Source organism: Excalfactoria chinensis, chromosome 5 (genome assembly GCF_039878825.1).
Source record: "Excalfactoria chinensis isolate bCotChi1 chromosome 5, bCotChi1.hap2, whole genome shotgun sequence".
Lineage (NCBI taxonomy): Eukaryota > Metazoa > Chordata > Aves > Galliformes > Phasianidae > Excalfactoria > Excalfactoria chinensis.
The window spans coordinates 52,270,660-52,297,348 of NC_092829.1; the positions used below are offsets into that span (position 1 = coordinate 52,270,660).

A 26,689-nucleotide genomic window follows, 5' to 3' on the forward strand; every position below is an offset into this window, starting at 1 on the left:
AAGATCGCGGCATTACATCATTGTTTCTGCTGGTTTTCCTTAATCTCAAAGTAATTTTGGATTCCATTGGAGTATTGTTTCTTAAACTTCTTTTCCTGAAGAAGGCGGCTTCACTACTAGATTTAGCCATTAATATACGGCAATTATTTGTTTTGAAACAGAACCTGGAGGCTACATTTAGTCTAAGCTCAAAGAAAGAAATCCCCAGGATTTTGCAGCACTACCAACTGTAGGTGTAAAAAGTCCTCACAATTGACTTTATAACTATGAAATTTGGAGCATAAGCAGCACAGATTTCTCTGTTTGCAATCCCCCAGTAAGGCTTTCTTTTCAGGCTTGTAATTACGCAACCTGAAAGATGAAGCTTTCAAAAATACAAATGAATAAAATCACGTAGCTCAAAAGTCAAAAAAAAAAAAAAGCTGACAGCTGTGAAGTTTCCCTCTAAATATAGCAAACTCTGAGAACAGCATCCTCACTGCAAACCACACGCCTCATTTTGCCCTTTCATTTGTAAATTCATAAACAAAAAGCAATACACAAAGGACCAGCAGCATGACTGCTTTGGGGCTACGTGCACACTTTTAAAGAGATCCTTTAAGCGAAACAGAGCTCATGTGGGGCAACATACAGGGTTCTCAGGCAAAAACTTCTTCAGTCGTGTTAATTTGATGGGTGTTCCTTTCAACAGAATCATCTCATTTACACTTGCATGAAATCTGCGTCTAACTGCCTGTAATTTCAGGTCTATATAGTATGTAGCTGCACAGAGATGCTATATTTTGTCCAACAGGTCTTGACAGTTCTTCCTGTGGCCATGAGCATCAAAACACTCAGTACTGCACCAGGGCTCACAGAACTACTTGTCCTTTCACCGTGAGCTTAGTTTGCTTTCAGATGGCCCTCCTCTTGAGCTCTGACTATTAAAGCTGAGAACAGAACCAAACACTGCTTTCTCAGTACCAGAGAAATGTTCTTATTGAACAGGATCAAGGCAAAATTGAAAAGGAACACTTTTGATTGCTATTGCATTAGGCTAAAATATAGAAAGGAAACCTAATACAATCTAAATCTAATAAGAAAAAGCCACCTCTATTTCAAAAGATTTCAAAGCATTCTCCGTAAACGCATCACAGATCAATTTACATGGTACTTTTGCCAATAAGCAAAACGAAATCACAAGTTCCAATTGGCTTAACTCATATTGGAAAGTGCGAAAGCAAATGCCGGAAAATGCAATTACTGCAAACAAACTCCATTTCCTTCATTCAGGAGGGAATTCCGGGGAACATTTTATTGCCATCAAATAATATTTCTAAAGGCATCAATACCCAATTCTATTTTCTTTTCAAAGTCCCCCCGCGCTACATAACCTAATCCTCTATAAGGAAACTCACCAGATTTTGCAATAATACATTGGTAGTTGATATTACGAACCCTGAGCGCACGCATACTGTATCAATTTAAATGATTTTTCTCTGTGAATCTTCAGAATATCAAAACCAGCAATCTAACACCAACAGTTCTGGCCCTACTTCTCACAATATGCCCTTTGTTTCTGTAATCTACAATTCCAATTACGTCTTTTTTTAATATAGAAAATAATTGAATAAAAGTCATCCATAAGGAGGTCAGCTTGAGAACAGTTATACAACAAGTAATTAAGCTGTTGGTAATTATCACAGACAATGGCGTGGTATTTTCATGTACTTATATTTTCACACCATTGAAGGCCACTGAGTGCTAAAGGCATGGTTTTCTACCCAAAATAGGATCATTATTTAAGAAAGAAAAAGCTCCAGACATCAATTGCTGAAAGAAAACTTGCCACAAATCAGTGAGAACTACGAACACAGGACCCAGATGTAAACCCTGCTCCAAATCGTTCTGCCTTCACCAGGGAGCTTTGTGTGAACAGCAAGATGGAGAAACGGACGTATGCCCAAGTATTTCCAATGCCTACCCAACAAGCTCAAAAGAAATACATAAATAAATGAGAATTTAAGAAACTTTCTCCTGTTCCTCACCTCAGTGAATGCATTCCTGGTATTTCTATTCTCATCCTTAAAGAAAAGGCAGCTTACAAAGAACAGGCAAGCACTTCCCTCTGCCTCGCAGCCTGGGAAGCCTCACCACCAGTCCTGAGAATTCCTCTAAATGCCTTTTTTAAATACATAAGTGAAATGTTTGATAAACGATTCTAATTTTCTTTCTGGAATAAGGTATCTTTTACATACCTCCCTTGCTTCTGTTGTGGAATTGAAATCTTTCCTCGCAAAGATGGGGCTCGAATCTGAACACCAAACATGAATGTAATGTGGACAGATTCCAATAACGGCAAGGAAAAACTAATAAGAGGGAGCAGGAAGAATTATCACAAGTAAAATAAACTGAAAGGGAAATGAAAAATAAGACGACATCCTTCTAAGATACACTGAAGGCTTTAAGAGCATGGACTGCAGTCTAAAAGCAGGACATCGGCTTTATATCAGATCTGAAAACAACACATTTTCCAATGTGCTAAAGCAATTAGCTACTTTGGAAGCTTTATCCAGTGCTCATTTACTGTGATTTTACTTGTAAACACATAGCATAGAAAGCAAGTCTGATTTTCAGGGATATTTCTTCAACAGGTTTCTGGTTGGTGATGCTGACATTGGCTGGGAATTGCTTCTTCCTCTTTAAGATCAGAAGAGGAGAAAATCTAAAACCTGAACTAAACTTCATTTCTAGAAGGAGACCAATACCCATCTGACAGCACTATGTACAGTATTTCAGAATTACCTTCACAGTCTTTCCCTGATATTTTTACAGAGAATAAGAAACAAAGACAAAGTGCTGGGAGAATGCAAACAGAAATTACAGCCAACTGAAAATACACAGGCAGGTCTCTGTGAACCTCCAGTACCGCTTTCTGAATTCCATGCCTGAATTTATTATTCTAAATAAACCTAAACATTCCATTACAGTCTTTCAAGATGAACTTGGATACCAGGAATCTCCTGAGTCCTTTAAGGAAATTCCTTTTAATAACCCAGCCCACGGAGAGACTTTCTAGCTACTAAAGGACACAACCAAATCACTCCAGCTGTATCATCTTATTACAAGGATCTGAATATCTTACAAACAGGCTTGTCAGCTTTCAGCGGACAAACCAGTGCGCTGAAGTACCTCCTGGTCATCCTCACAAAGCAGTGTAAACAAGACAGATGAATGCAAAATACCACATAAAATGCAACTCCATTCTGCAATGTAAGTTCATGCGCTTTCTTTGTAACAGAACTGAGGGAAAACCTGTCTCTTGTATTTTTGCTGCTGCAAATCTGTTGGCTCTCTCTGCAGCCATCTTTGTTCCTTATTAAAGCAAGGGTAATGGTGCCCAACCTACTGAGGTAATAAAATGCCTTTAAAGCAAGTGAAGGGGGTGCACCTGAACTTAGAAAAACAGTTCTGCAAGGCCCTGCAAAGCCTCTGTGATGCAGCATCATTAAGTTTCCTTTTGTGTAAAGAAACACAACAAAAGTACTGGTAGGTGAACAAATGTTCCTCTGCAATCAAATGCTATCATTAACCACTGGAACATGCAGCATTTCTCATCTACTTGGCTTTCTCTAGATTGTCTCTTGATTTAACCATTTTAGACTCCATTTCTAGACTAAAAAAATGCCATAAGAAGGTACAATATGCAGACCTTAGCTTTTGCTGAATAAAGAGGAGACCATAGTCACAGCTGGCCATTAAGATAAAGCACCACCAGAACAGCTATTTCAGTCACTTACACAAAGGTAACAATTTATGCCTTATTTATACTCCTTTCTGCTAAGGTTTTGCCCTTTCACCTCAAAGGCAACCATCATTGTTTTTACAGCTGGCTTGACGGAAACATTTGTTTATGAATGGCTATATTGCTTCCACTATAACTGTACGCACATCCTCTCTAGGAACTCAGTCAGTTGGCAGCCCACATTTTAGCATACATAACCAGAGCCGTCTGTCACCAGAGCTGCCGCTCTTCCTGCCCTGTGCCCCAGCACTGACTAGCAGGGCTGCCCAGGTGAGGGGCCCAACACAGCACCCCTGAGCTGTCCTCACTTGCTCAGTCCCTCCCTGCTCTCAATGTCTAACCAATGCTGTATATAATTTACAGCCAGGCGACTGCATGTGGGGAATGCCTTTCCCCACGGTACACCCTGCAGAGCCCAGCGCTCTCCAGGTAATTCCTTCAACAGGGTTTACGAAGGGCTGCTATTCTGGGACCTTTCCTCAGGAACACAGGTACGGCCAGCGCTGTTTTATTCCTAGCGACCAGCACTGCTTCCAGCAGGGACATGAGAGAGCAGAAGGGATGAACTCCTCCTGACAACACTAAGGAGAAATCTCCTGCAGAAGGCGGCAGAAAATTTCAAGGCTGCCTTGTAGCTTTTGCTGCCCATTCACAGCAGGGATTGCAAATAGCAAACGCTGCTGAGTGAGTGCAGAGATTTAAGGGGAGCATGCAAGGAAAAGCAGTTCAGAGAAAGTAAGGAAGTGTGGGTTATTTTTTGGCATTTGCAGCTCTGTTTTAAGCTAAAACTCTTCATGTTTCTGTCGGTAGCTACCCAGTAATATAAAGGGCAGCATTCAGGAGAAAAGGAACTATTGTACCCCGATGCCCGGCCTGCAATATTGCAGATTCTGGTTCATTAGAGAAGACATAAAACCCTGGGGGCTCTGAAGGTTCACTCATCAAAAGTCACAGGCAATTCGATAGTAAGAATTGTTCCTGAGCTCTCATTTGTTAATTGTATTAATTTGGAAAGAAATTCAAGCTCTGGCAAAGCAGTTGAATCTTCACTGCTTTATATCCCCATGCACTCATTTGTCTCTCTTCTTTGGAGCTACTGTGCCTCCCCCAGTTTGATGTTATTTTGTTCTCTTCTGTGTTGGTCTTGCATCTCCTTGCCTCTCTCCTTGCAGTGTCATCCCCTGTTGTGCTGCTTTGTTCCTTCTCTACTAAATGCACCTTCAATAGCAAGTGAGGCTCTCGGAGCCATCACCTCACAGCTGGCATGCTGGAGAACAGAGACCTGTCTGGCTCAGGGAAGCGAGGCACTGCTGCGGCCTGCACCTCTCCATGTGAGCCGGAGCCTGGGGTAGCTCTGCGCCCAAGGCTGTGCACAGAAGGCCCAAGTCTGAGCAGGCCATGCGTAGGCACTGCACTGCCATCAGCCTTGACATAGGGTGCTAATGAGTCCCCACAGAAAAATGGTTGCTCCCAGCTGCTCCAGGGGAGCCGACAGAAGCAGCCATCCAACAGGGACAGCCCCTCAGGACCAGCACTGGTTTTCCCCCTGCCATGCTCAGGGTGGCAAACAGGACCAAGAAAATACAAATTCCTTCTCCAATAAAAGTTCGGAAAGGAGAGTTCTCCTCCCCTTTCTCTCCCTACAGTCATATCAGATTGCCCACGAGCATAGAGGCCATCCTCTGAAATCAGTAGGATTTCTCAACATTGCCAACAGAGATTTCAAGCTCTTCTAAGAGACGTGCTGCAGAGAGGAAGAGGTGGCACTGCACGGCTTTTTCCTTCACAGCCCTTTTGTGCCATGACTTGAGCATTCCCCATACATGAAATCCATGCAGAATTTGTCAGAGCTCAATGCCTCAGCTCCAGCCCACTGGAACAAGGATTAATTAACAAGCTACACAGGCTGGTTATAGCTAGTAAGAAGCAACAGACTATTTTTTTCTTTAATAAAAAAAAGTCAGTAGTTCTTGGAACATTTATTAGCACGCACCCCCCCCCCCCCTCAGTATAGGCAATTACTGTAAGATAAAGGTCTGCCAGTCTTGCATTAAAGTAAATTGCTGCGTGTTGCTTTTCTATTGCATAGTAATGTCCACAGTACTGTGAATCAATGCTATCATTTTGGTGTTAAACTTGAGTCAACCTCTCAATCTAATGTTTTTAGCAGTGACTGGCCACAAAAGAAAACAAAAATCGACACATGAAAAAAAAAGCAATATGGCATTTTCACCAAGATAATGGCTCTGTGGCTCTGTTTAAGGTAATCTCACACACTCCTCTATGTGCACAACTGAAAGGAGGAAGCACAAAACCCAGCAACCATTATTGATGTCTGCTATGTTCTGTAGTCACGTACAACATTAAAGAAATAGTGGTGATTTAAAAAAAAAAAACACCCAAAAAACCCAAAACAAACAAAAGAAACAGGCTCTGTAATAGACAGGACACTGCCAACCAGCTTTAAATTGAATTACACAGCCTGCTAATCTTTATGATGAAATAAAATTTCTTTGAACACTACGCATTATACTGAAATCTGCAGTGCTTTCTGCCCCCAGTCCCAGTCTCTCTCTGCTCAAAGCAACTCCCCCACCCCTGTTCTTTCTAAGCAGGAATGTGATGCTCTGCACACGGGAAGATTTCTTATTTTAATTATATACATTTAATATGGCATGCGTGATGTGAAAACTTAAGAGACGGGAGTTTTTCCCGTTCTTATATTCTGATGCAAGATTTAATTACTAAGCAACCCGGTGGTATACAAAGAACACATACTTCAACCGCTTTCTATTGCAATCATTCTCAGAGCTGATACACAGCTAAAGAATCTGATGACAACACCCTAAGACTTTCTATCTGGATAATGCTACTTGTTTAATACCCCATAGGTGCAACAACCATACATCTACTTTCTCCTTTACTGCAAATTTGGGGGAAAGAGGGAAGCCATTACTTTAAAGATTTGTTTTCACAACAGTTTGCTATTTAAAACCCAATCATCCCCTGAGCTTTTAATACAGTCCAGGGAAACAAACCTAAGAAATGATCAAATAATTATCATCATTAACAGTCCTGCCCAAGAACTGTGCAACACTCTGGCTCCCTTCTTTCATTGAAAATTACCAAAGGAATATGCCAGATTTGGACACACAAAGAATTAACCAGCCTACAATATTATTCTTCTTGAAAGTATATCTAACATGGGCTGTTTTCTAGTGGCTGTTCAATCACACTTCGCGGTCTGGTTTGGCTGCTTGGGGTTGGGAGTACGCAGCTTGTACTGAGAATTTTACACCATCTCCAGTAAGTAAGTGACTACAATATAAGAGAAAAACTCACAGTATTTCTACATGTCATTAACGGAGTATAAAAATAATCTCTCGTGAAATTTCTTTATGAAAATTTGCCAGGAATAATGAACAATTCAAGAGAGAAGTGATGAGATATGAATAAACTGATGTGGAATTCTTGCATGAGGAGGAGCAGTGTCAGTCAGGGGAAATACTGTATGGAACTGAGTATCTAGACAGTGATTTCTTTTATCTTATCTTTAAAGTTATACCTTAAGGGTACAGTTCTCCACGAAGTATATAGTATATATCTGACACAGAGCAGAGGCTAAATATAAGGAAACAACAGAAATAACAGTTGCACAAAAGTAGAAAGAAAAATAAAAGTAGGATTTGGGGTTTTTTTATCCTTTTCACTGTAAATGACTACATGAGGAAGATATGATTAAACCCATTGAAAAATGCACATGGCCATATTTTTCTGCTATTTCTGCTAAATAAAGCTGGGACGACATGCACATCCCAGTAAGATAAATACGTAAAGGAAAGCTAAAGCTCGAGTAATGCTCTAGATTCCACCATATAAACATATAAAAAAAAACACATCAATATTCCATGCTCATAATCACAGAATGGCTTAGGTGGGAGGGGACCTTAAAGATCATCTGGTTCCAAACTCTTGCCATGTGTAGGGCTGCCATCCATTGGGATACTGTTGGCCTTCTGGGTGGCAAGAGCACACTGCTCATGTCCAGCTTTTTATCCAGCAGGACCCCCCAAGTTCTTCTCCTCAGGGCTGCTCTCAATGAGTTATTCTCCCATTCTATGAGTATGTCCGGGATTGCTAAAAAAAACCTGCATGTATTACCAAGAAGAATCAATAAGAGCCTCTGAAGTATACAGCCAATGTGGTCTGGCCCTACAAATCACACAGAGCTCGTAAAAGTTGCAGACGGAAAGCAAAATGCCAGCACTGACCTGTTATTAAAATACACATTTCCCATTCCAGTGCCTGAAGCCCAGCACAGCTCCTCACCAAAGCCACCCACAGAAGACATAGCAGTCTTCAAAATTACACTAGTAGGCTTTGCAGGGAGTTGCTTCCCTTTCTCCCAGAACAGCTGTGCAAAACCCATACTTAAGAGGATTAAAGCTACCTCAGCATTTTCCTTCACTCGCAATGAATGCATATTTTTTTCCTAACAGTTAAGAGTTTTGTTCATCAAAGTGGTATTTTATGTTTAGTCACTTAATTATTCATTCTGGCTAAAACAAGCAGAGCAATATAGGGTTCAAAATATGTTCCAGATGGTAAAAACACAAATCAGAAATAAATCATTCTATAAAAATAGGAATACATTTGTTTTTATTGCCATAATTTTACTCTAAATTATGCGTAAGCTTCCTTTTGGATCTAAATTAGTGCAGAATACTTTGAGCTAATATCCCTCTGAATGTTGAGATATTTAGAGCATACCGGCTTGTCTCGGTAAAATACTTTGGTGTCAGATGCTGAGATAACTTACATCTGACGTACACTTGTCAGGAGCAAAAGTTCTGAAGGACAAATAGTTGGTCATAGCGAAATTGCTTTCAGTGCATATGGAACATAGTCACACAAAGCACTAAATGAAATATTTCTTGATAAGAGATGAAGCTTAGATAGCACGAGGGAACAACTGAGCCAGACTGAGAAAGAACACATAAGGACAGTAACCGTGAATTTTTAAATGGTGATAAGAGCTTGAATGTACCATTTTGTTACAGCTCTTTGTTTGTTTGCTTCCAGATGAGGTTATATTATTTTCTGAAGACTACTTTGGCAGGTGCCTGGCTGACAGTTTTGGATCTAATTTTCAGTTTCTAAGGTGCTAAATGCACAAATACAAGAGTAGACTGGAATTGCCTGTCCGCCCATACCTCCACACTGCATTCCCTATGTTGTCTCTTTTTCTATGTTAAAGGCAGCAGTTCCAATATGAAACAGCTAATTTCTGTTTTCAAGAACACTCGTAAATGAGCAGGAGCAACTTAACATCAGCTCAACTGATATGAAAATAAACTTTAAAAGGACTAACAATACATTCCTGAGGACCGCATCCATATATGTATAAAACAGCAAGAAAAACTTCACATTAAAATAGTTCAATCAATATCTTCACTTTAAGTAACATGTGGGAGGAACTAAACAGCAAGGAAAAGCTCAGTTTCTATTTTAGATGTATCAACACTATTTATACCAAAGGTAACAACATACTGCAATTAAACAAACACTGTTATAGTTTGGACCCAAATTTATTTGTTCACAACACCATTCACAGATTTCCTCAACTCCTGGAGTAATAATCCCCTAGAATAACCAGAAAAATACCGAAACATGCATTCAAAAAAGAAAATGTGGAAGAAAAAAAATAACCATAAAATAACCAAGCTGCCAAATCCCAAAGTAACTCAAGAGAAAAAACAAAACACAAAACCCTACTAAATCCATTAAACCTACTAAAATCTACTTCAGAATACATTCAGTAAGAAGAATACTGGGCACAGAATTCTCCCTCAGCACTAACTCCACTGGCAGTAATTTCACCTACTTGAATATATCCAAATCCAGGCTGAACAGGGCTCTGAGCAACCTGACGTAGCTGTGGGTGTCCCTGTTCACTGCAGGGGAGCTGGATGACATGCCCTTCCAAGGCCCCATCCAATTCCAAGGATTCTATGATATCCACCACTACAAAACCTTGCCAGGTTCGTCCAATGATACATCTCTTATATTAGAAAACTCACATGAAAAACAGGGACTGAAAAAAATCCAAGACAAGCCATATCAAGGAATCACCCAAACAAACACACAGAAATATTAAACAAAAAATGGCTTTTTGAGAAAATGACTGAAACAGTTGTGAGCTATTCACACAAGTAAGGCCATGCACAATCAGACCCACAGTAATTGAGCACAACGTACACACTATCATTCATTAAAGACATATCCGCCTGAATTTATCTTTGCTTTCTCTTCATTTCAATTTGAATTACTCAATCACTTCCCATCCCACAGAAAAGGAAGCATTATATTACAAAGACACAGCTATAATTAAGACACTCCTGCATTTTATTTCCCATCTATGACTGAATGAGAATGGCTGGGGAAAATACGAACAGTGGTAATGACAGTATGTTGAGTACATTCAGTGAGACTTATACTGAGCACAGAATAATGCCTTCACTCTTCCTTGGCACAAAATGTTGTGTTTACTGCAAGGTCAGTCAAGTTACTATAAGAGATTTTTAATGAAAACAATTATAAATTTAAAATAACTGTGTTTAAAGCGTTTAATAGTCACTGAGGTCAAGTGATTACAGCAGTTACAAGACCCAAGGGACGTGTTCGCACCAAAACAAAGTGAATAAATTAACTCAGCCATTGTATGCAATCACTAAGTGACCACAGAGGTTATTCAACACATGAGCCTAGATGACTTTCATGGAAAACCAACAATGAAAATTTATCAGCCAAAGGGAAAAAAACCTAAGAATCTGTGAAAGTTGCATGATGGGTTGAGAGCTAGAAAGATTAGAAAAGAGGATGTAGAAAGCCTGCTCTGTGATCCAAATGCAGACACAAGGAATAAGAGCATCACCCATTTCAGTAACACTCAAGGTGCTGAACGTTTTGTTTAGGTGAAATACCTGAAGACCTGCAAACGTGTGTGGGACCAACCAATTTTGAAGTCACTAGGTTAGTGGAATTGCCCTCAGTCCTGTGCAACTCTGACACATGTAACACAGAGAAGAAAAGTTGATACAGGAATCATTATAACCATCTTCTAATTTTCCCTTGGCTTATCAGCTAAGAAAATTACATGACTGACATTGCATCTTAGAATTATTCCATTACATAATCCTAGTGGAGATGAGAATCATTTCACCACAGAGTGAGCAAACTAAGCTGCAGAAGGAAGTCAAGCTCTTGTTTTGTTCCCTCAAGGTAGAAAAGATAAAGATGCCTTGACTTCATCTCCGCTTTGCAACAGGATTGCCAGGGAAGACACCAAGCACAGGTCAAAAACACATCCATGAATTCATAGTGTTTTGATTCCAAATGAGGATAGGGCAGCACTGGAACCAATATTCACCACTGTGGTGTGATTCCATGGAGGAATCAATCTGGAGCTTCACTTCATGCTAGAAACTTACTGACCAGTACTGTTGTATGTATGAAGATGCAGGCAGACTCAGTGCTTGTTAAACAAAATAGTAAATAAAAAGTTAAAAAAAACAGGAGGTTTTACCTGTACCTGAACCGTAAGAGCCTGAAGACAAAACCAGCAGGTCCTCTCACAGCCATCGCTTCCAGCTAGTTTCAGTGACACCAAGTGCCAAAGAATGCAAAAACTGCTTTCTCAGACAAATCTCATGACGACATCTACAAGGACTATACATGTCAGGAAAGCCCCATGATAAAGTATCGAGGCTGGAACAAAATTTATTCCAAGAGTTGAGATTTGTCTGTTGCAAATGTTAAACCAAGGATGTATGCGATAAAATAATGTAATCGTGAAATACCTGTTATACACAAGAGAAACGCCAAGTGGTTGCTTATGATGTAAGTGGCCCTGCAGAATTCTAGGAACACAATGTCAACTTACTTGCTTTGGCTTTCAGCAGTAAATACTGAGTCAGAATTTACCAACCAAAAAACACCGGACATAGGCTCTGGTTGCAATAAAATTAGTACTTGTGTAATGACCTGATATCCAAAGGACTTTGACAGAGAGAGACTTCAGAGGCAGCAAAGCATATAAACTGAGATGATTCCTATTATGTGTTTTCCCTCAACTTATGTACGGATCCAACTACTTCTCATACCACTTCTGAATTCCTAGCCTTGTGAGCACACTCCTAGAAAAAACAAACAGTATTGAGGCCATTAAATCCTGTGCTGCTTTCTAGAAACATGAACAACAAAATCAATTTACAGTAACACAGCAGTACCCCAAGGCCCCAATCCTGCATGCACATCCACATAAAAGGCAGAAAAGCACTCTTTAAAATAGGGATAGACAAACCTGAGGTGGGGAAGATGGTTAGAAAGAACAGTATGGAGAAAGTGCAAAGGAATTTGAAAGACTATGAACGCTCTTCTATTTAAAAATTACTTCTGTAAATCCTATTATTCTTTACTTATCCTTTGAATGTTCAACCAGTGATCTCCACTGGAATAAAACCATACCATTAAAGACATGAAGAGATGAGTTAAAACATGATGACAAAGCCATGCTTTCAAAGGTTTTTATGTACTTCTCTACATTCATCTAACATTTCTGGAAGATAAGCTGGTTCAAGTCACTTTCACCTCTGAGTATTTCTAGTGCAATTGGTAACACAGCAGTGCCCAGCAAGCCTACCAGCTGCATTTGCAATAGAAGCACCACAGACAAGTCCTCCCCTCTACCTCTAGGACTTCTGCTGTTGCAATCTAATTGACTTCATCTGTAGCTACACAATAGCAAGACACTGTCAGAATACAGCAGAATACAAAACACCTTCTGCCTAAGAGGCACTGAGCATCTGAGTTCAAAGTTACAACAGCAGTACTCGAGCTCAAAGGGCTGATCATGTTACTAACCCAATCAAATTTTCCTCCTTCAAATGTTGACATCCTGTATCATCAGAAAAAGGACTTTCTCTATTTCTTATTATGTCGTAGCTTTCAGTCCTGCTTGAAATTACAGTCAGCCAGAAAGGCAGAGCAAGTAATAGTTTTGGATGTGGACATACGAGCCCATAGTATCAACGAAGTGGACGCTGAACGCATTTGTATTAGGTGCCACTACTCCCTCAGGGCACACAGAATGCTCCACAGTCCTTGCTTGGGAGTGACAGAATCTCTCCCCCAAGATAATGCAGAAATACAGCGAAGTCCTTAGATTTGTCTTAATTAACAGAATCATACTGAGGCTAGAAACAGCACATCACATGAGGACAAGTGAAGCAAAGGTGGGGGGGGGGGGGGGGGGGGAATTTTCATGTGCTCTAATTCAATTAGGAAGCAGTGACTGACACTTCGACAGGAGAGGTTAATTGGGGTCACCAAAACGCAGTAATTCCTTACCTAACCAGTCATTAAACTTCTTAACCTCTGAGGGCAGTCCCAGCTCGGTGAAATCGCCCGTGTGGAGAAGGATGTCCCCATAAGGCATCTGGATGCCATCTGTTCTGGAGTGTGTGTCTGAGATGCAGACAAATCGCGTGTGGCCCGCTGGTTTTGGAGTATCATATGGGATAGGGTCGACCCTAAAGGCAGACACAAAGATCTCGTAACAGTTACAAGGTTAAAAGCCTCACATCTATAATTACAAATATCAACACAAACCCAGCCATACATCAGTATGCACGCACACCCATTTACATACACCACGCTGAAAGAAATGACTGTAAAGTAACACTGCCAAAAATCAAGGAGGGACCACATTCTCAAATACTTACCTGGTAAGGAAGGAAAAATTAAGGAAAATCCTTAAGATGTGCCTAGTTTCTGGTTTCTGATACCAAAATTAAACAATGGGGGGGGGGGGGATGGGACAAAAAAGCTTTGGGGGACTTTGCATTAATATATATATTTTTTCAACATCTGCCTTGTAAACAAACAGGAGCAGAGGTCTGAAATAACAAGTCTTGCAGGTGGGCCAGCAAGAGTCTCTCACTTGAGCTGAGCTTAGAACATGATTTTGCCCAAGGCCAGAGGCACTCCTACCAATTCCAGTAAGATTGTTTGTTCACACATTCAGCTACGATGCTTTGATGAGGCCTGGAAATTGCAGAATTGAGTCTAGTGCCAACTTCTTGCTCTCACAGAATATAAAGCCAGGAACTGAGCTGTAGGGCACCAAGCAACCATGGATAAAACTGGTGGGCTTTTTCCCCCCCCCAGCAGCCCATGAGGTTGAAAATTCAGTGCAAGTGGCTATCTGCAAGCCATACGTTTGTTAAGGACATCTTACCAGCTACATCCGATAGAGCACAGGAGTTTTGGTTTCAAAGGGTATTTTTTTCTCCTTTGTTTTTAATTTAAACTGAACAAAGAAAAATAATAGGGAAGAGACAAGTGCTTTGTGCATGCTTAGAGGTTAGATGTTCTAATTTGTATGAGAATCACTTAAAATACAAAAGGCAACCTGTCACCTCCTTTCAAATCATTTCTCTGCAGAGTTACCAAAATTCTTCTTGCTCAGCTGAACTCCCCTTGAGATAGCTCCAAGTAAAACACCGTAATATTCAGCACTGGAATAGCACAGAATCTGGCCTAACACTGAATAAAACCCCACTGCAGCTGTATGGAATTTCAACCCATTCCTCTGACGTGCTGCTTTGATCATGGACAGAACTCAGCTTAATTTGGAGAGCTGCAGGAATTATTATGGTCCAATATGATCCCTAACCATTGAAGAACTGCAAACAGAACAAGTATTTTAAAGCACTTAAGATAATTGTTACTCATACACTTATTGGAACAAACTGGCACAACAACATGCATTCAAAAAACTGAAGCCTGAAATTAAAAATATTTAACAGAATTTATTAGTTTTGCTCTCCATGTTGCATGAAAAACAAGGAAATACAAACTTCAGAAGTGTTTCTTTGCTTTATGAATGTCAGTACACTAAGTTACTATTCACTGTGCACTGAACTGTGTGATAACTTCTGCTGATGTGCTTATATCCAGCTCCCTAAGATGGGTGAGAAAGCTCCCTATGTTGAGGGAGCTTCTTGACACTGCACCTCCCCTTCTTCCCAGTGCACCACATAAGATTAGTTGAGTAGTATAACCAGTTACCACTATTGAAACACCTCACTGCAAAGTGGATTCATCTTATCTACAAGAGTCAGAAAATAATAATATCATTATTACAGAGGAAAACTCACTTTTCCACTTAAATTACACTACAAAGCTGGGCAGACATAACTATAGGCTGCAGCATTTTTGTATTTGGTATCTGCTTTGCTATTCTCTGCAGTTTATCCCCAAGCAAACCCCCTCTTTTACTCTAGGTCAATTTGAAGCATTCTAGAAATACATCACATGTTAAACACGAGGGTCCCTGATCCACATTTCCACTCTTCCAAGCATGTGTTCTTCAGATCACACAAAATACACAGAAAAAAGATCACACCAGCTTCCATCACTGCCACATACGCTGCTCACACCGTCACTGTATGACCACAACCAGTACCCCCTGCCTCTGGGGAGCCCAATTAGTTCATATACAGAAGTTCTACTTTGCCATCCTCTGCAGTTTATTTCCAAACAACCCTCCTTTTGCTCTAGGCAATGCCTACTGGAGTATAACACCCAAATCTGGTTTCGAATTTTTCCTATTCATGCAATGACTTACTAACACAAGATTCTATAATTGAAATTCATTAAGTTCCTGACCCTTCTTTCAGTTCTTTGCATAACGCTACGATGTTGCCAAGTAACCTTTTTTTTTTTCTTTCTTTCTTTTAGCATCTTAGCTTAATTTCTTCTCTTATTCAGTAGTGCTTGCCCACTAAGCATTGGAAAGTGAGATACTGAAGGTTATTGTGTTCAGCCCATCAATTTATCTTACTAAAAGCAGTCCTTCAAAAGAAACTTAATAAAAGCGGCGTTATCGCCAATCCTAAAGGCTCAAGTTGCTTTTTCACCCGCAGGTACAGCATAGGGAACACAAATGGAAGATTCGTCTTGATCACTGCATCTTGAGAGGACTGGCTTCTGAATTTGTGAGACTACCTGCCACGGTACATGAACACATGGAGGTTTGCACTGTTCTCCTCCAGGACATGGTAACTTCTACCACTGATTCGCATTCTAAAAGAAGGTAATGACAGGAAGCTAAATAATTAAGCACAAGCCTCAACACTGAAGTTATCGAGGAGACTGTAATGGCAAGACAGGAGGGCTGAATTCCAAAACTCACAGGGAAGGAAAACACTGGGTCTTTTCACGTGCATGAAGGGAAAGCTCATGATTTAGGACATCAAGCTATAGAACAAATGTATTAGCTGTGTATTTCAGCTCAGCCACACACTAGTTACTTAAAATGACGTCTTATAAATCAGAAGCATTAGCAAGTACCTCAGGGACAGCGAGGGCAGCACAGCCCTCCAGGAGACATCGCCGCAGGGAGAATTACACTGGGAACCTGTTTTCAAAGAAAACTTAGCAAAGACACAAGCACCATTTCTCTGAAAGACAGACGAGTTTTGATTCCAAAGCATAATTTTGCATGGATGACTTCAAAAGCCAACACCACCAGGCTCTGGTTTGGCTTCCCGGTCCCCTGGAAGGCCTGTGCCTCAGAGCTGAACCCACGGCCTCTTTGCTTTCCCACCCTCTCAGGGTTTGAGGTATGCAGGCCCCAAATCCCTCCTACAGAACAATTCCCAAGAACCTAATTCATCCACAAAGATGAAATAAAAGCCTTAAACATTAAGCCAGGAAGAATTTCTAGTTCCTAAGTCACAGTAAATCACTCAGATGAATGCAGCACCTATACTGGATAAAATATTCACAGATGCACAGAAATCCCCCTCCTCGGCGCCTCACAAGCAGAGCTATTGCTTACAGTCCACTATGTGCTGACTGGGTGCCACTGGCTTTGCTACAGGTGAATAAATCAGAGGCCACTGCAGAGAACCGTGTAATTCCACACTTTCCCAAACTTACCAGACAGATGAATAAATAGTGGTGTAAGTGCCCATGCCCTTCCCAGACTGTGTCACATCACATGCTTTATATGCAAAACAGGCTTCAGACAAATAGTTTCAAGTTGTAGTACCTTTTTTTTTTAACAACATCGTTTGGGGAAGGAGTAAATTTCTCAATATTTAAAACCCATCTTCTGATTTTGAGAGGGGAAGGATGGAAACTGATGAAGGGAAAGGTGGGTTGCCTGACTGCATCCTCCAATCAAGAAAAGGTGACAACTTTTTACAGAAGTTCAGTGTATCATATGCACATCCTGGCATCTCCAGACAGAAACGTAGGTATATACATACATTGAGCTGATTTTGTGATACAACACGTGCTGAATGAAACAAAGCTAAATACTCATTTCCTCTCAGTAAACACAATGAATGTCAAAATACAGTATTACGTTACTCGGCCACTGTCAGTCATTCGTTGTTTAAATTACATGTATGAGCACTTTTGTTAGCTTGACTCAATCTTCCAGTATGGCCAAACACCAAGAAAACATCTGGTTTCTCCTCTGACTCGAAGGAACGAGATGCAAAAACCTTTCAGCATTCTCACGGGTAAGCCTGATTTGTACAAGCACACAAATCTAAGAGCAGATTGCCACAAACCAGTGTAAAAGCTACACCTTTGCTGGAAATATCTATGTACACGTGTCACCCATCAAAACCTCAGAGAGAGCTCTGGAAACTGTAAAACAGAGGTCTGACAGTTCTCTCAGAGATGTCATTAATTGTGACTCGGCGCAATATGGAAACAAAAAAACTTACATTTCCAAACCCATATGAGGAATCAATGCACCACTCAGCAGCTTTCTGCTAATGCTTCCAACAATTAGAGCTGAAGGGAAACGATGGATTATTACAGGTTGGGGCTGCTTTACTTCCAGTGAGGTTTATGAGATTAAACTGAAATGGCTTACATTTTCCACTGTCAGAAGTTGGGCAAAATAAGAAAACCCTTTGCATAAGGAAGTCACACAAATACGTCTTTCCATGCTATTTTTACGCAAGTATGGTTTCAACTGAAAGTCATTAAGAAGCATTCTTCCCAAAGTCTTTTGTTGTTGGGGGACTGCAATAATTTATACCCTCTGTACACCCTCCAAGAAATCGATTGCTGATGAATCTGCACCTTTACTAGCAAGGAAGTAAATAAGCCGTTTGTGTCAAAGGAAAGTATTTGCTCCCCTGCTATAAGGTCTACAAGCACCAATTCATTCAACATACTCAGAAAGTACAACCTGGAATCACAAAGATACAAATTTAGATCCAATTTTAAGACAAGGAGATTTGGAAGAGTCACATTTATATACCACAGCAAGAGTGATGCTAAATTAAAGTGCAGCACCCTTCCAATTATTTCAATACCTTGAGTCATAAAATGGGGTGGATTTACACATTTCATGCTGGTTCTGATTTACTTATGCATCCCAATAAATGTGTGGCCTGAAGTATAGGAGCTACTTGAAATTCTGCTGACGCTCAGCTCAGCAAATATCCTTTAAACCACAGGGTGAGTATACTGTGCAAGCAAGAAACTTCTCAAGCCTTCTCAACCATTTTGTTTTCTGACCTGAAGGCAGAACGCTCCCCCCTTTCCAATCCAACCTCCTTGCAAGAAAGCCATCTCCTAAATGGAATGATAATCATGAGAAATTCTCTTCTGCTCTTCCTTATAATTTCATTTCCACTGGGATGATGGAGCTGAGCCCAAAAATCCTGTTCAAAGGAAGGATAATTCATTCCGGGCAAGCATCACCAGTTCCCATTTTTTAAGTTACTAGGTACATAGAGTGTCTTCTACATGCCTATAAAATAGCCACCGATGTTAGTAATCTGTAAGCAAACAGCAGAAGTCCAGCCCAAATACAAAGAATTTTCTTAATCCTCCTCCAGGCCTGAGATATTACATTAATTGGCAGACACTTATCTACAAAGTCCATTTGTGAACCTGAAGCAGCACAAAAATGTGTCTCCACTAGGATGAATATTCTCTCTCTTGCATCTAGGCTTTAAAAGGCTTTTTAAAGATTTTAGTAATAAAACGCTTCCACTTAAATCTGGGCATCTAACACTCTATTCCTACTAAGGAAAAGTCTTCACAACAGCTATGCTATCTTAAAAGACTTTTGGCCACTTATCTTCATGCATATCAAGTACTTTGGCCCTCGTCAAATGTTTCAACTTCTACATCCTCTTAAGCTTTAAGAATTCTTCTGCAGGGAAGACAATACAATATAGACCACAATTCAGCTCTCCTGAAGTCCTTCCTTCTTAACAGGATGAGAGATTTAATAACCAGCTTCTACCAATATCTATGCAACCTCAAAGGACAAGTTCCCACCAAGCATCCTGGACGTCAAAAGCTGCTCATACATAATGGTTACTTGCATAAGCTTTTGTGTTACATGCTCACACAGCTGGCCCAATATTTCTCTGTTGCCTCTAATTCCATGGCTACACATTTTGACACCAGGTACTCATTTTAGTCTCAATTTGAACTCCAGATTTAGATTTTGGGGCAGATCTGAACTAGCCTCAGGATGTACAGAAAAACATGTATTTGTTTCTTAGTATTTTCTTTCCCCTAAATAGGAAGAAAACGCCAGCACCAGGTTCTGCTCCTAAGTGTGCTCTGCAACTTCACAGTGCTGGATACGAAGAAGCATGAAAAAGGACTTTGGGCAGCAAATTCTACTTGATAGATTTTGGTACTTTTATCTATCCTTAACTTTCTAAGGCAATCATCTTCATTACAGCTAACATCATCTTCCTGACATACATGTCTAAAATGAAACCCAATTGCAGACAGAACTGGATTCAATCAAAAAATACTGCAGTTCCCAGGTAAGCACAGCGGAGGGTTGCAGTTACTAAAAGCAGGTTCTTTTCTTTTACTGTGCCAAATATTTTCCCAGCTAAAAAAGCTTATACCAGATAGCTCTCTCCCTCTTTTCTCTCTCTCCACTATTAAACAACCTATGACAAGGAAACTGGAGGTCAAATAGTATACATTCCAGAGTGTTTCAAGATGCAAACATTAGTTCGAAGGAGAAAAAGCTTGGTAGATAAAAGTTACAGCAGAGGGAAAGGGAAATAAAATCTCAAGTGTGCATGAGCAGAACGCTGCACAAATGTAACTTCAGCTGGGGATCTTCCTTACAACTGCAAGGTGTGTTCTGACTTTCTTCCCCCTTCCTTTTTCAAACCTCACTCGCTATTTAGTGTGCTGAAATGCTTCTCAAGCAATGCTACATGTCGCTGAACTCAGCAGCAGTGCCTCCTTATGGAAAGCAAAACCAATTCTTATGGATAAAATCCAGCAGAGAGTTTTTGTTTCTTCAGCACTGTAACTTGTCTGTGGCATTTGTCACGTATCACATCTAAATAAGGAATACTGGGAGAAGTCCTGCTGCATGTACCACCAGGAGGCTTTATCAATAATGTAGTTAACAAGCAAAGGTTTTGTGGGGACCACAGCGTTACAGGTTATTTAAGAACAATTCTTTTCAACTTCCACTTTTATCATAAAAAAAAAAATTAAGGAATTAAACGTCCTCAGAGGGAATGCTTGGACACCACATTTATCAGAATGCTTGCTGCCTTCTGCAGTTAGCAATTACTTTCTGAGATCAATCACTTATTTGCAAAGGTGCACCTCCCTCCTCCCCCCACCCCCAGAACCAAATAAAAGCAAAAAGCAATTATAGTCAAGGTATAAATCTACCTTACGGATACTTCCACAAAACTCAATTTAAAAATAATTTACTTTCACTTCTATGGCTGTAACAAAAGCGGGGCAATGAGGGAAGCACTACAGAATCACTTTGTATTCCTTATTTTCCTCGAGTCAATTCCAAGGCCAAATAAGCCAAAAATAAGCTCCCTGTGTTGTTAATTGAACAAACCTGCTTGGTAATTGCTCAGCGTGCAACTGAATGCAAGACCTTGAAAACTCTGAAATCTTAACTACTTTCCAAACCCATATGCAGCGCAGTACCAAACGTTGGTCCCTGTGGCATGTGCAGAAAGCGATTTCCACACCAAATCCAAAAGGCAAACATTTTGTAGCTTTGAAATTTAGAGCAAGGATATCACCACAAAAACTGCTGGGAACGAAGGAAACAGGCTGCACCACATAACATTTTACGATACAGAATGAGATGTGACAATGTAAATTCACTCATGCGATTCAGTTGCAAGCAATGCAAATGCAATCTCACTGATTGCACTTTAAAACAGAAGAGGGAATTGCACTGTTTCAGCCAATGCATTAACAGTGTTAAAATCACAAAACTTCCATTCTGCAGAGGAACAAATAGAAGGCATCAATTCACACTCAGATGGGAATAACCCAGCTAGGTGATATTCACGCCGGTGTGATGCTGGTGAACATGAACTGGGTCATGCAACATTTCAGGTCATACAGTCCGTCAAACCCTTGGTGGTGGTTTGCAGGCAGAGGATTTGCGGGCAGAGATGAATTCCACCAACCTTGTCATTAACAAACTAAAGACAGAAATTATAGACATTAGACCCCCCAAACCATGAGCTTAAGCATAAATGCAAAAGGATCTTCTTCACTTTTAGTTTATCTTTCAGTTTCTTAAACCTTATGAACGACTAGAATCAGTTATCCTAGGCAGTCACACACCTTGGCTTCATTTTTCATTCTCCTCTTAGTGTTTATGAGAGAAAGTTACACACAAACACACAGGTATGTGTTTTGACTTTTAGGAAAGCTCCAACTGCTTTAAAATCCACAATAAAACTGCACAAGTTGTCAAATCCAAACTGCATAATCTATGAAGTGTATCAGGGTGCAGCCACCATCAGCTGTACTAACAGGCGTTTCATTATGAGTTTTTTTGGGGGGGGTTGTTTTTTTTACACAAACTTGAACTAAGAACAATAATGAGATTGCACCCACCAACCCACGTGCAGTCATTTCTCCTCAGCATGCAAATGAAATATTAGTTCTCTTTCTTGCCATTCTGGAGCAGGAAGAGCCATCTTTAGGCACAGGCTATGACAGAATTCCGTGACAGCTTTGCAAAGTTACAGGAAATTGCAAATAAAAATTATTAATTAAGAAAGTCTGCGGGTTTTCAGCAAAATAGATAATTAAAGCATTACTAAACATTCCGTAAAAGGTAATTACAATTTTCCATCATCCCTGACAGCCTCAGAATGGGTGTTTTTCTAAGTTGCTCAAGGAGACAAAAGCTTAAGGAGGTGTTAAAATCTGAGAACAGCTGTCTTTTAACCATTTTCTCCTCTACATCTGGATTCATTTCTCTCCACCTCCCACCCCCCCCCCTCCTTTTTTTTTAGGGTTTCTTTGTTTCTGTATTGTAGCATTGTCATTGAAATTTCCAGCTGGGCAGCACCAAGGGTTTGTGCTTACTGAAGTCATCGAAGTCAAAGTTCACAGTGACCGTAATGGTACAGGAATGTGAGCAAAGTGAAACTGCTCTCTTCACATCAGTACTTTAACAGTCATACGTATTAAACAAAAATCAGTAGTTAAGATTCTGAATTCTTTGACTGAAGTGACTAATTTCCTCCACACTTTTTGGCAATCAAGAACAAGACTTACAGTCCCACTCCCAACAAATGCTGCCCCTGAGGGCAAAACTGGCAAGATACTTCAGCCTGTTCCAGAAATCCCTTCTGCAATTGATTATTCAATCGAATTCTACTCCACCGGTTTACTCTTTCCTACAAAGTGCTGAGCTCCCTCACCTGATGCTGGCTGTAAAGACTTCAGACAAACCATGTCCTTAATGGAGGGCAAGACTGGCTCTGGAATTCAGAAGGCTTTGCTCAAGAGCCTCCAGCATGGCTTCATCTGAAGGCTGCTGCAGAAACCGAACAGTAAAGCACCCAGGCCTTCCTTATCCTCAGAAATGGTATTTTCTCATCTGAACCATCACAATCTTTCAGTGACCATTTCTCACAGCAGTAACAGCTTGCTGCTATGATCCCACACTTGCATGCCCTTCTAAGCGTGCCACCAGAAAAGCTGCAAACACAACTCCAGTTACTTGCTCGTGCACTTTTTTGTTGACCAGCTCATGAAAGCAGCTGGCAACTGTGCAGGTCAATGAAGCCATTCCCTATGCGCACATCCACAAATGCACGTACACAAAACATGAACCATAAGTCCCTTTGCCCTTGACCTTTGCTAAACAGCCACATCCAGAGAACAGCCTGCATGGAGAGTTGCCATTTAACTATTTCTCAGTAGGGGCAGCCTGCCAGATGCACCTTCAGGCCCAGGACTGCCCTACGTATGGGTTTGCCCAGCGGTACTCAGCTCAGACCGGACAACTGTTTGAAGGGAATCTAACCTTGCAGGAATTTAGCAAGTTCCCTGAGTGGCACGTGCCACTCACTCTGCAGTTCCCACCCCGGTGGCAAAAATGCAATTTCAGTCCAAGCATGATGGCTACATGCTCCTAAGTGCGGGGACAACTGCAGCACGTTACTAAGGGAATTCAGCCTTGGGACATTCGGTATGGCCTGCCACGAGTTTAACAAGATGTCAAAGCTGCACACTGAAGATAACATAACATACAGCCTATTCTATATTTGGAGTAAGCAAAGGAAAGTGCTGTTGACTGCATGAACTACACTGTGATTTTCACACCACTAAGCAAAACAGAGCAAAGTGTTACCTACCTCCTCCTGGATTCTCCCCAAAGGCTCCCAGCCCCTGATCCTCTCTTTCACAAGTGCCACACCAAGCTCTGAATCGAAGGGGGTGACAACTTCTGCCAGGAAACCTATTGAGATTATTGCCCTGACCATTCATCCCTTTCACAGATCTGGTTAAGAATGCTATTCTCAAGCAAAAAGATTAACACACACAAGCTCAGATCTCAGCCCTCCTTAAAAGTCAGTCTGAAAAGTAGTCTCTGAAAAGTCCTGGGCTGTTTTTCACATCACTAACATGGGAAAAAAAAAAAAAAGTCTTTTTTTTTCCTGTCCTATTAATTCAGAACCCACGTTGTGATCCTATAGGCAGTTGGATAGTCATATCTTCTGTAATGCTTCTTATAACCAGGCACATTTTCAGACAAACCTCTTCCCAGCCCTATTCCTAGTGCAGCTGTAACTGAAACCAGTACCACAAGTGAAGACCTTCACATTGAGGAATCACAGCCCAGAAGACAGCACTCACAAGACAGTTCAGCATACCTAGACCTGTACCTAGTTGTTCTGTACCTGCCTTGCCACCTCTCCAGGGACACAGCTGGCTCTAGCCCTGTAAGCTGTGACCCCACCGTCAGCCAGTTCAGCTCACTGGGCTGGCAAAAGAGCCAGCAGTGAGAGCACTTGGGCACGGCAGGAATGAAGGCTGGGAGCAGGTCCCTTCAGCAGAAGCAACATGTTGAACCGACACAGCAATTTTCCGAAGTGTTAATCAATTGTTTTTTTCTTCCTACTGAGAGACTAATAGGAAACTCTTTGATCTAATGAGAATTTTCTCTATTTCCAGACACAGTTTAATCTTGCATTGCATGTTCAAATGCTAGACAACTCATTCTGTTAGAGATTGTATTTGGCTCGGATAGGAAACAGACTTCCTAAACACAACAATTAATAGCAAACAAAATGAATGAAAAAAAAGCAATTAACTTTGGTACACCGAGATAACAAGAACGCTGACTGGAGTTTCTTCACTGTGCTGTACTTTAAAACCCTCTACATGTGTTACTTTTCCAGCCTTCTCCACCCTAATCATTTATGCTCCATTGTTGCTCCACTTTTATCTTCTTTGAACCAAACTGGCTTTATTCAGTCTCGTGTATTTATCTGAACTCGAAAACCAACCGTCGGCCTTACTGTATATGAAAAACGGCTATGCTCTGCTCAGCTCTGCAGCCTTTGCTTTTTGCTGTTTTCTTATGACCGCTTCATTTTCTCCTGAGGGACACGCTGACACAAACGCCACATTAACTGCCAACTCCACGAGAAGAACGTTTCAATCAACCATTACAACTGAGAATCAGACCTTCAAGTCCCACGGCCAAACGCTGTTTCATGCCCTTCCAGTAACCCTACAGCGTGGTTATCACTGCCACTTCTTATCTTATCGCCATTTCAAACATCGTCTGCTATTGTTGGACAACAAGTCAGACCTGAACAATGATGTTAAATGAAGACTTCCTCCCATGGCAGTCTTGAACTCCTAATGAAACTGATCACTCCCTCATGAGATAATGAACCACGGCGGGATTTCACAGGCATTAAAAACAAAGTCAAAAGAAAGTCACAGGGAAGCAAGTTCCCAGAGAACTACTGAGATATTACTGCACGCAGACATCTCGGCTAACAGCATCAACGATATGTAAACACAGGCATGCACACACGTATAGAAACAAATATACATTGTGCTTTTCGTTCCTTCCTGATTTCTTAATAACAGAAAGTAAGCAGAAGTGCATTTCCCTTTGGTACACCTGCAACGTCCTGCTGCTTCTGTGTGGATAACCAAGACTTCAACTCCTGTCTCGAAGCGGGTGACAGAACTTCCACGCACAGATGTTGCATTTCACTATTTTGAAATACCTGCCCAGCAATTCTGAAAGCAGACAGAGGAGCATTTGGCTTCGTGAATGTGCACGTTAATGAAGTTCTACCTGTTTTCATTGTATTTTCACAAGTATTTAGGTCAAGCGCTGCAGTGCAGCATCACAGGAAGCTCCTTCTAGATCCACTCCGAGTCAGGAGCATTCACTCAGTTCCTTACCAAGTGCAGAGAGCAGAATGAGAAAGCAGGTGAAGCTGTCTGTATGATAACCCTTTGTAAAAGCACAAGCACTGTAGAACCTTAATGCCCTTTCCAGTCACCACTAGCACCTAATGTAAGGGGAGATTTTAAGTCAAACAGGGTATTAGCCAAAACAACAGCAATAAATAGCAAAACTGCAAGGCTGAGCATAAAAATAAAAAGCACTAATGGAGCATAGTGCAGCTTGTTCATACTATGTGCAGTCTAGAATCATGCATAATGTAACAGTGCAACTGCTAACAGCAGGCTCACAGAAGATAATTTACACTTGTTTTTTATGGACATGAGGAACCGATCTTTGAAGTTGTCCCTAATGAGATTCTGCTTGGCCTTAACAGCATCCTGAGAGAATGTGCTGGTTTTTCTCCCCTGCATCCAGTGCATATTTATAATGAAGAATACAGGCCTATTTAAATAGTACACGTGGATCGGTGTCCCCTCATCCCGTCTCAAAGCAAGATTCTCACTGTGAGGGAAATACCTACTAACATGTCTCACTTCAACTTCAAGCCTTCTGGTGATTACAGGTCACCTTTGCTAATTGCCAAAAGGTACGTGGGGGTTAATGAATGAGGTTTCTGTTTCATTGTACAGCTGAACTCCTAACTTGCTTAAACTGTCAGGTCACCGCATTATTACAAAAACACAGGCAGCAGCACGAGGAGCACAAATAGAAAACCTTTTTATAGGTGTGCCATATGTAGTCATTGGTTTAACACCGTACCCATCTGTTTTTAAACATCCTTTCATTAATGAGAGCTGCGAGAGCCATTGAACTAACATCACTAAAATCTCAGCTTGCAACCAGTGCAGTAGCCATGACACCTTTTACATCCAGGAGGTGTATGACTGCTGCAAGATAGCAGTGGGTGAAATGCATAATGTTCCCAAAGAGGACAAGAACAGACCTTAACTCCAACGTGCTCAAAGAACACATGCAGTCATATCTGATGTCACGTGTAATAACAACTCTTCTATAGCACTAGACCAGAAATGACTGCAGAAGTGAGATCAGCCTTTAAAAACGTCTGTTGAAGTGCCGCCTAATGCAACTTGTGCACGTGAATA

General features: G+C 40.9%; 1 protein-coding gene across 9 annotated transcripts in view; it reads right to left on the bottom strand.

Annotated features, from left to right (window-relative positions):
• Window positions 1-26,689, bottom strand: part of MPPED2 (metallophosphoesterase domain containing 2) — a 166,892-nt gene that overhangs the window by 47,319 nt on the left and 92,884 nt on the right. For all 9 annotated transcript variants that reach the window (XM_072338930.1, XM_072338934.1, XM_072338929.1 and 6 more), the window contains one exon: window positions 13,193-13,374. In XM_072338930.1, coding sequence (XP_072195031.1) covers window positions 13,193-13,374 — 182 coding nt within the window. The remainder of the gene's footprint in view (window positions 1-13,192; window positions 13,375-26,689) is intronic.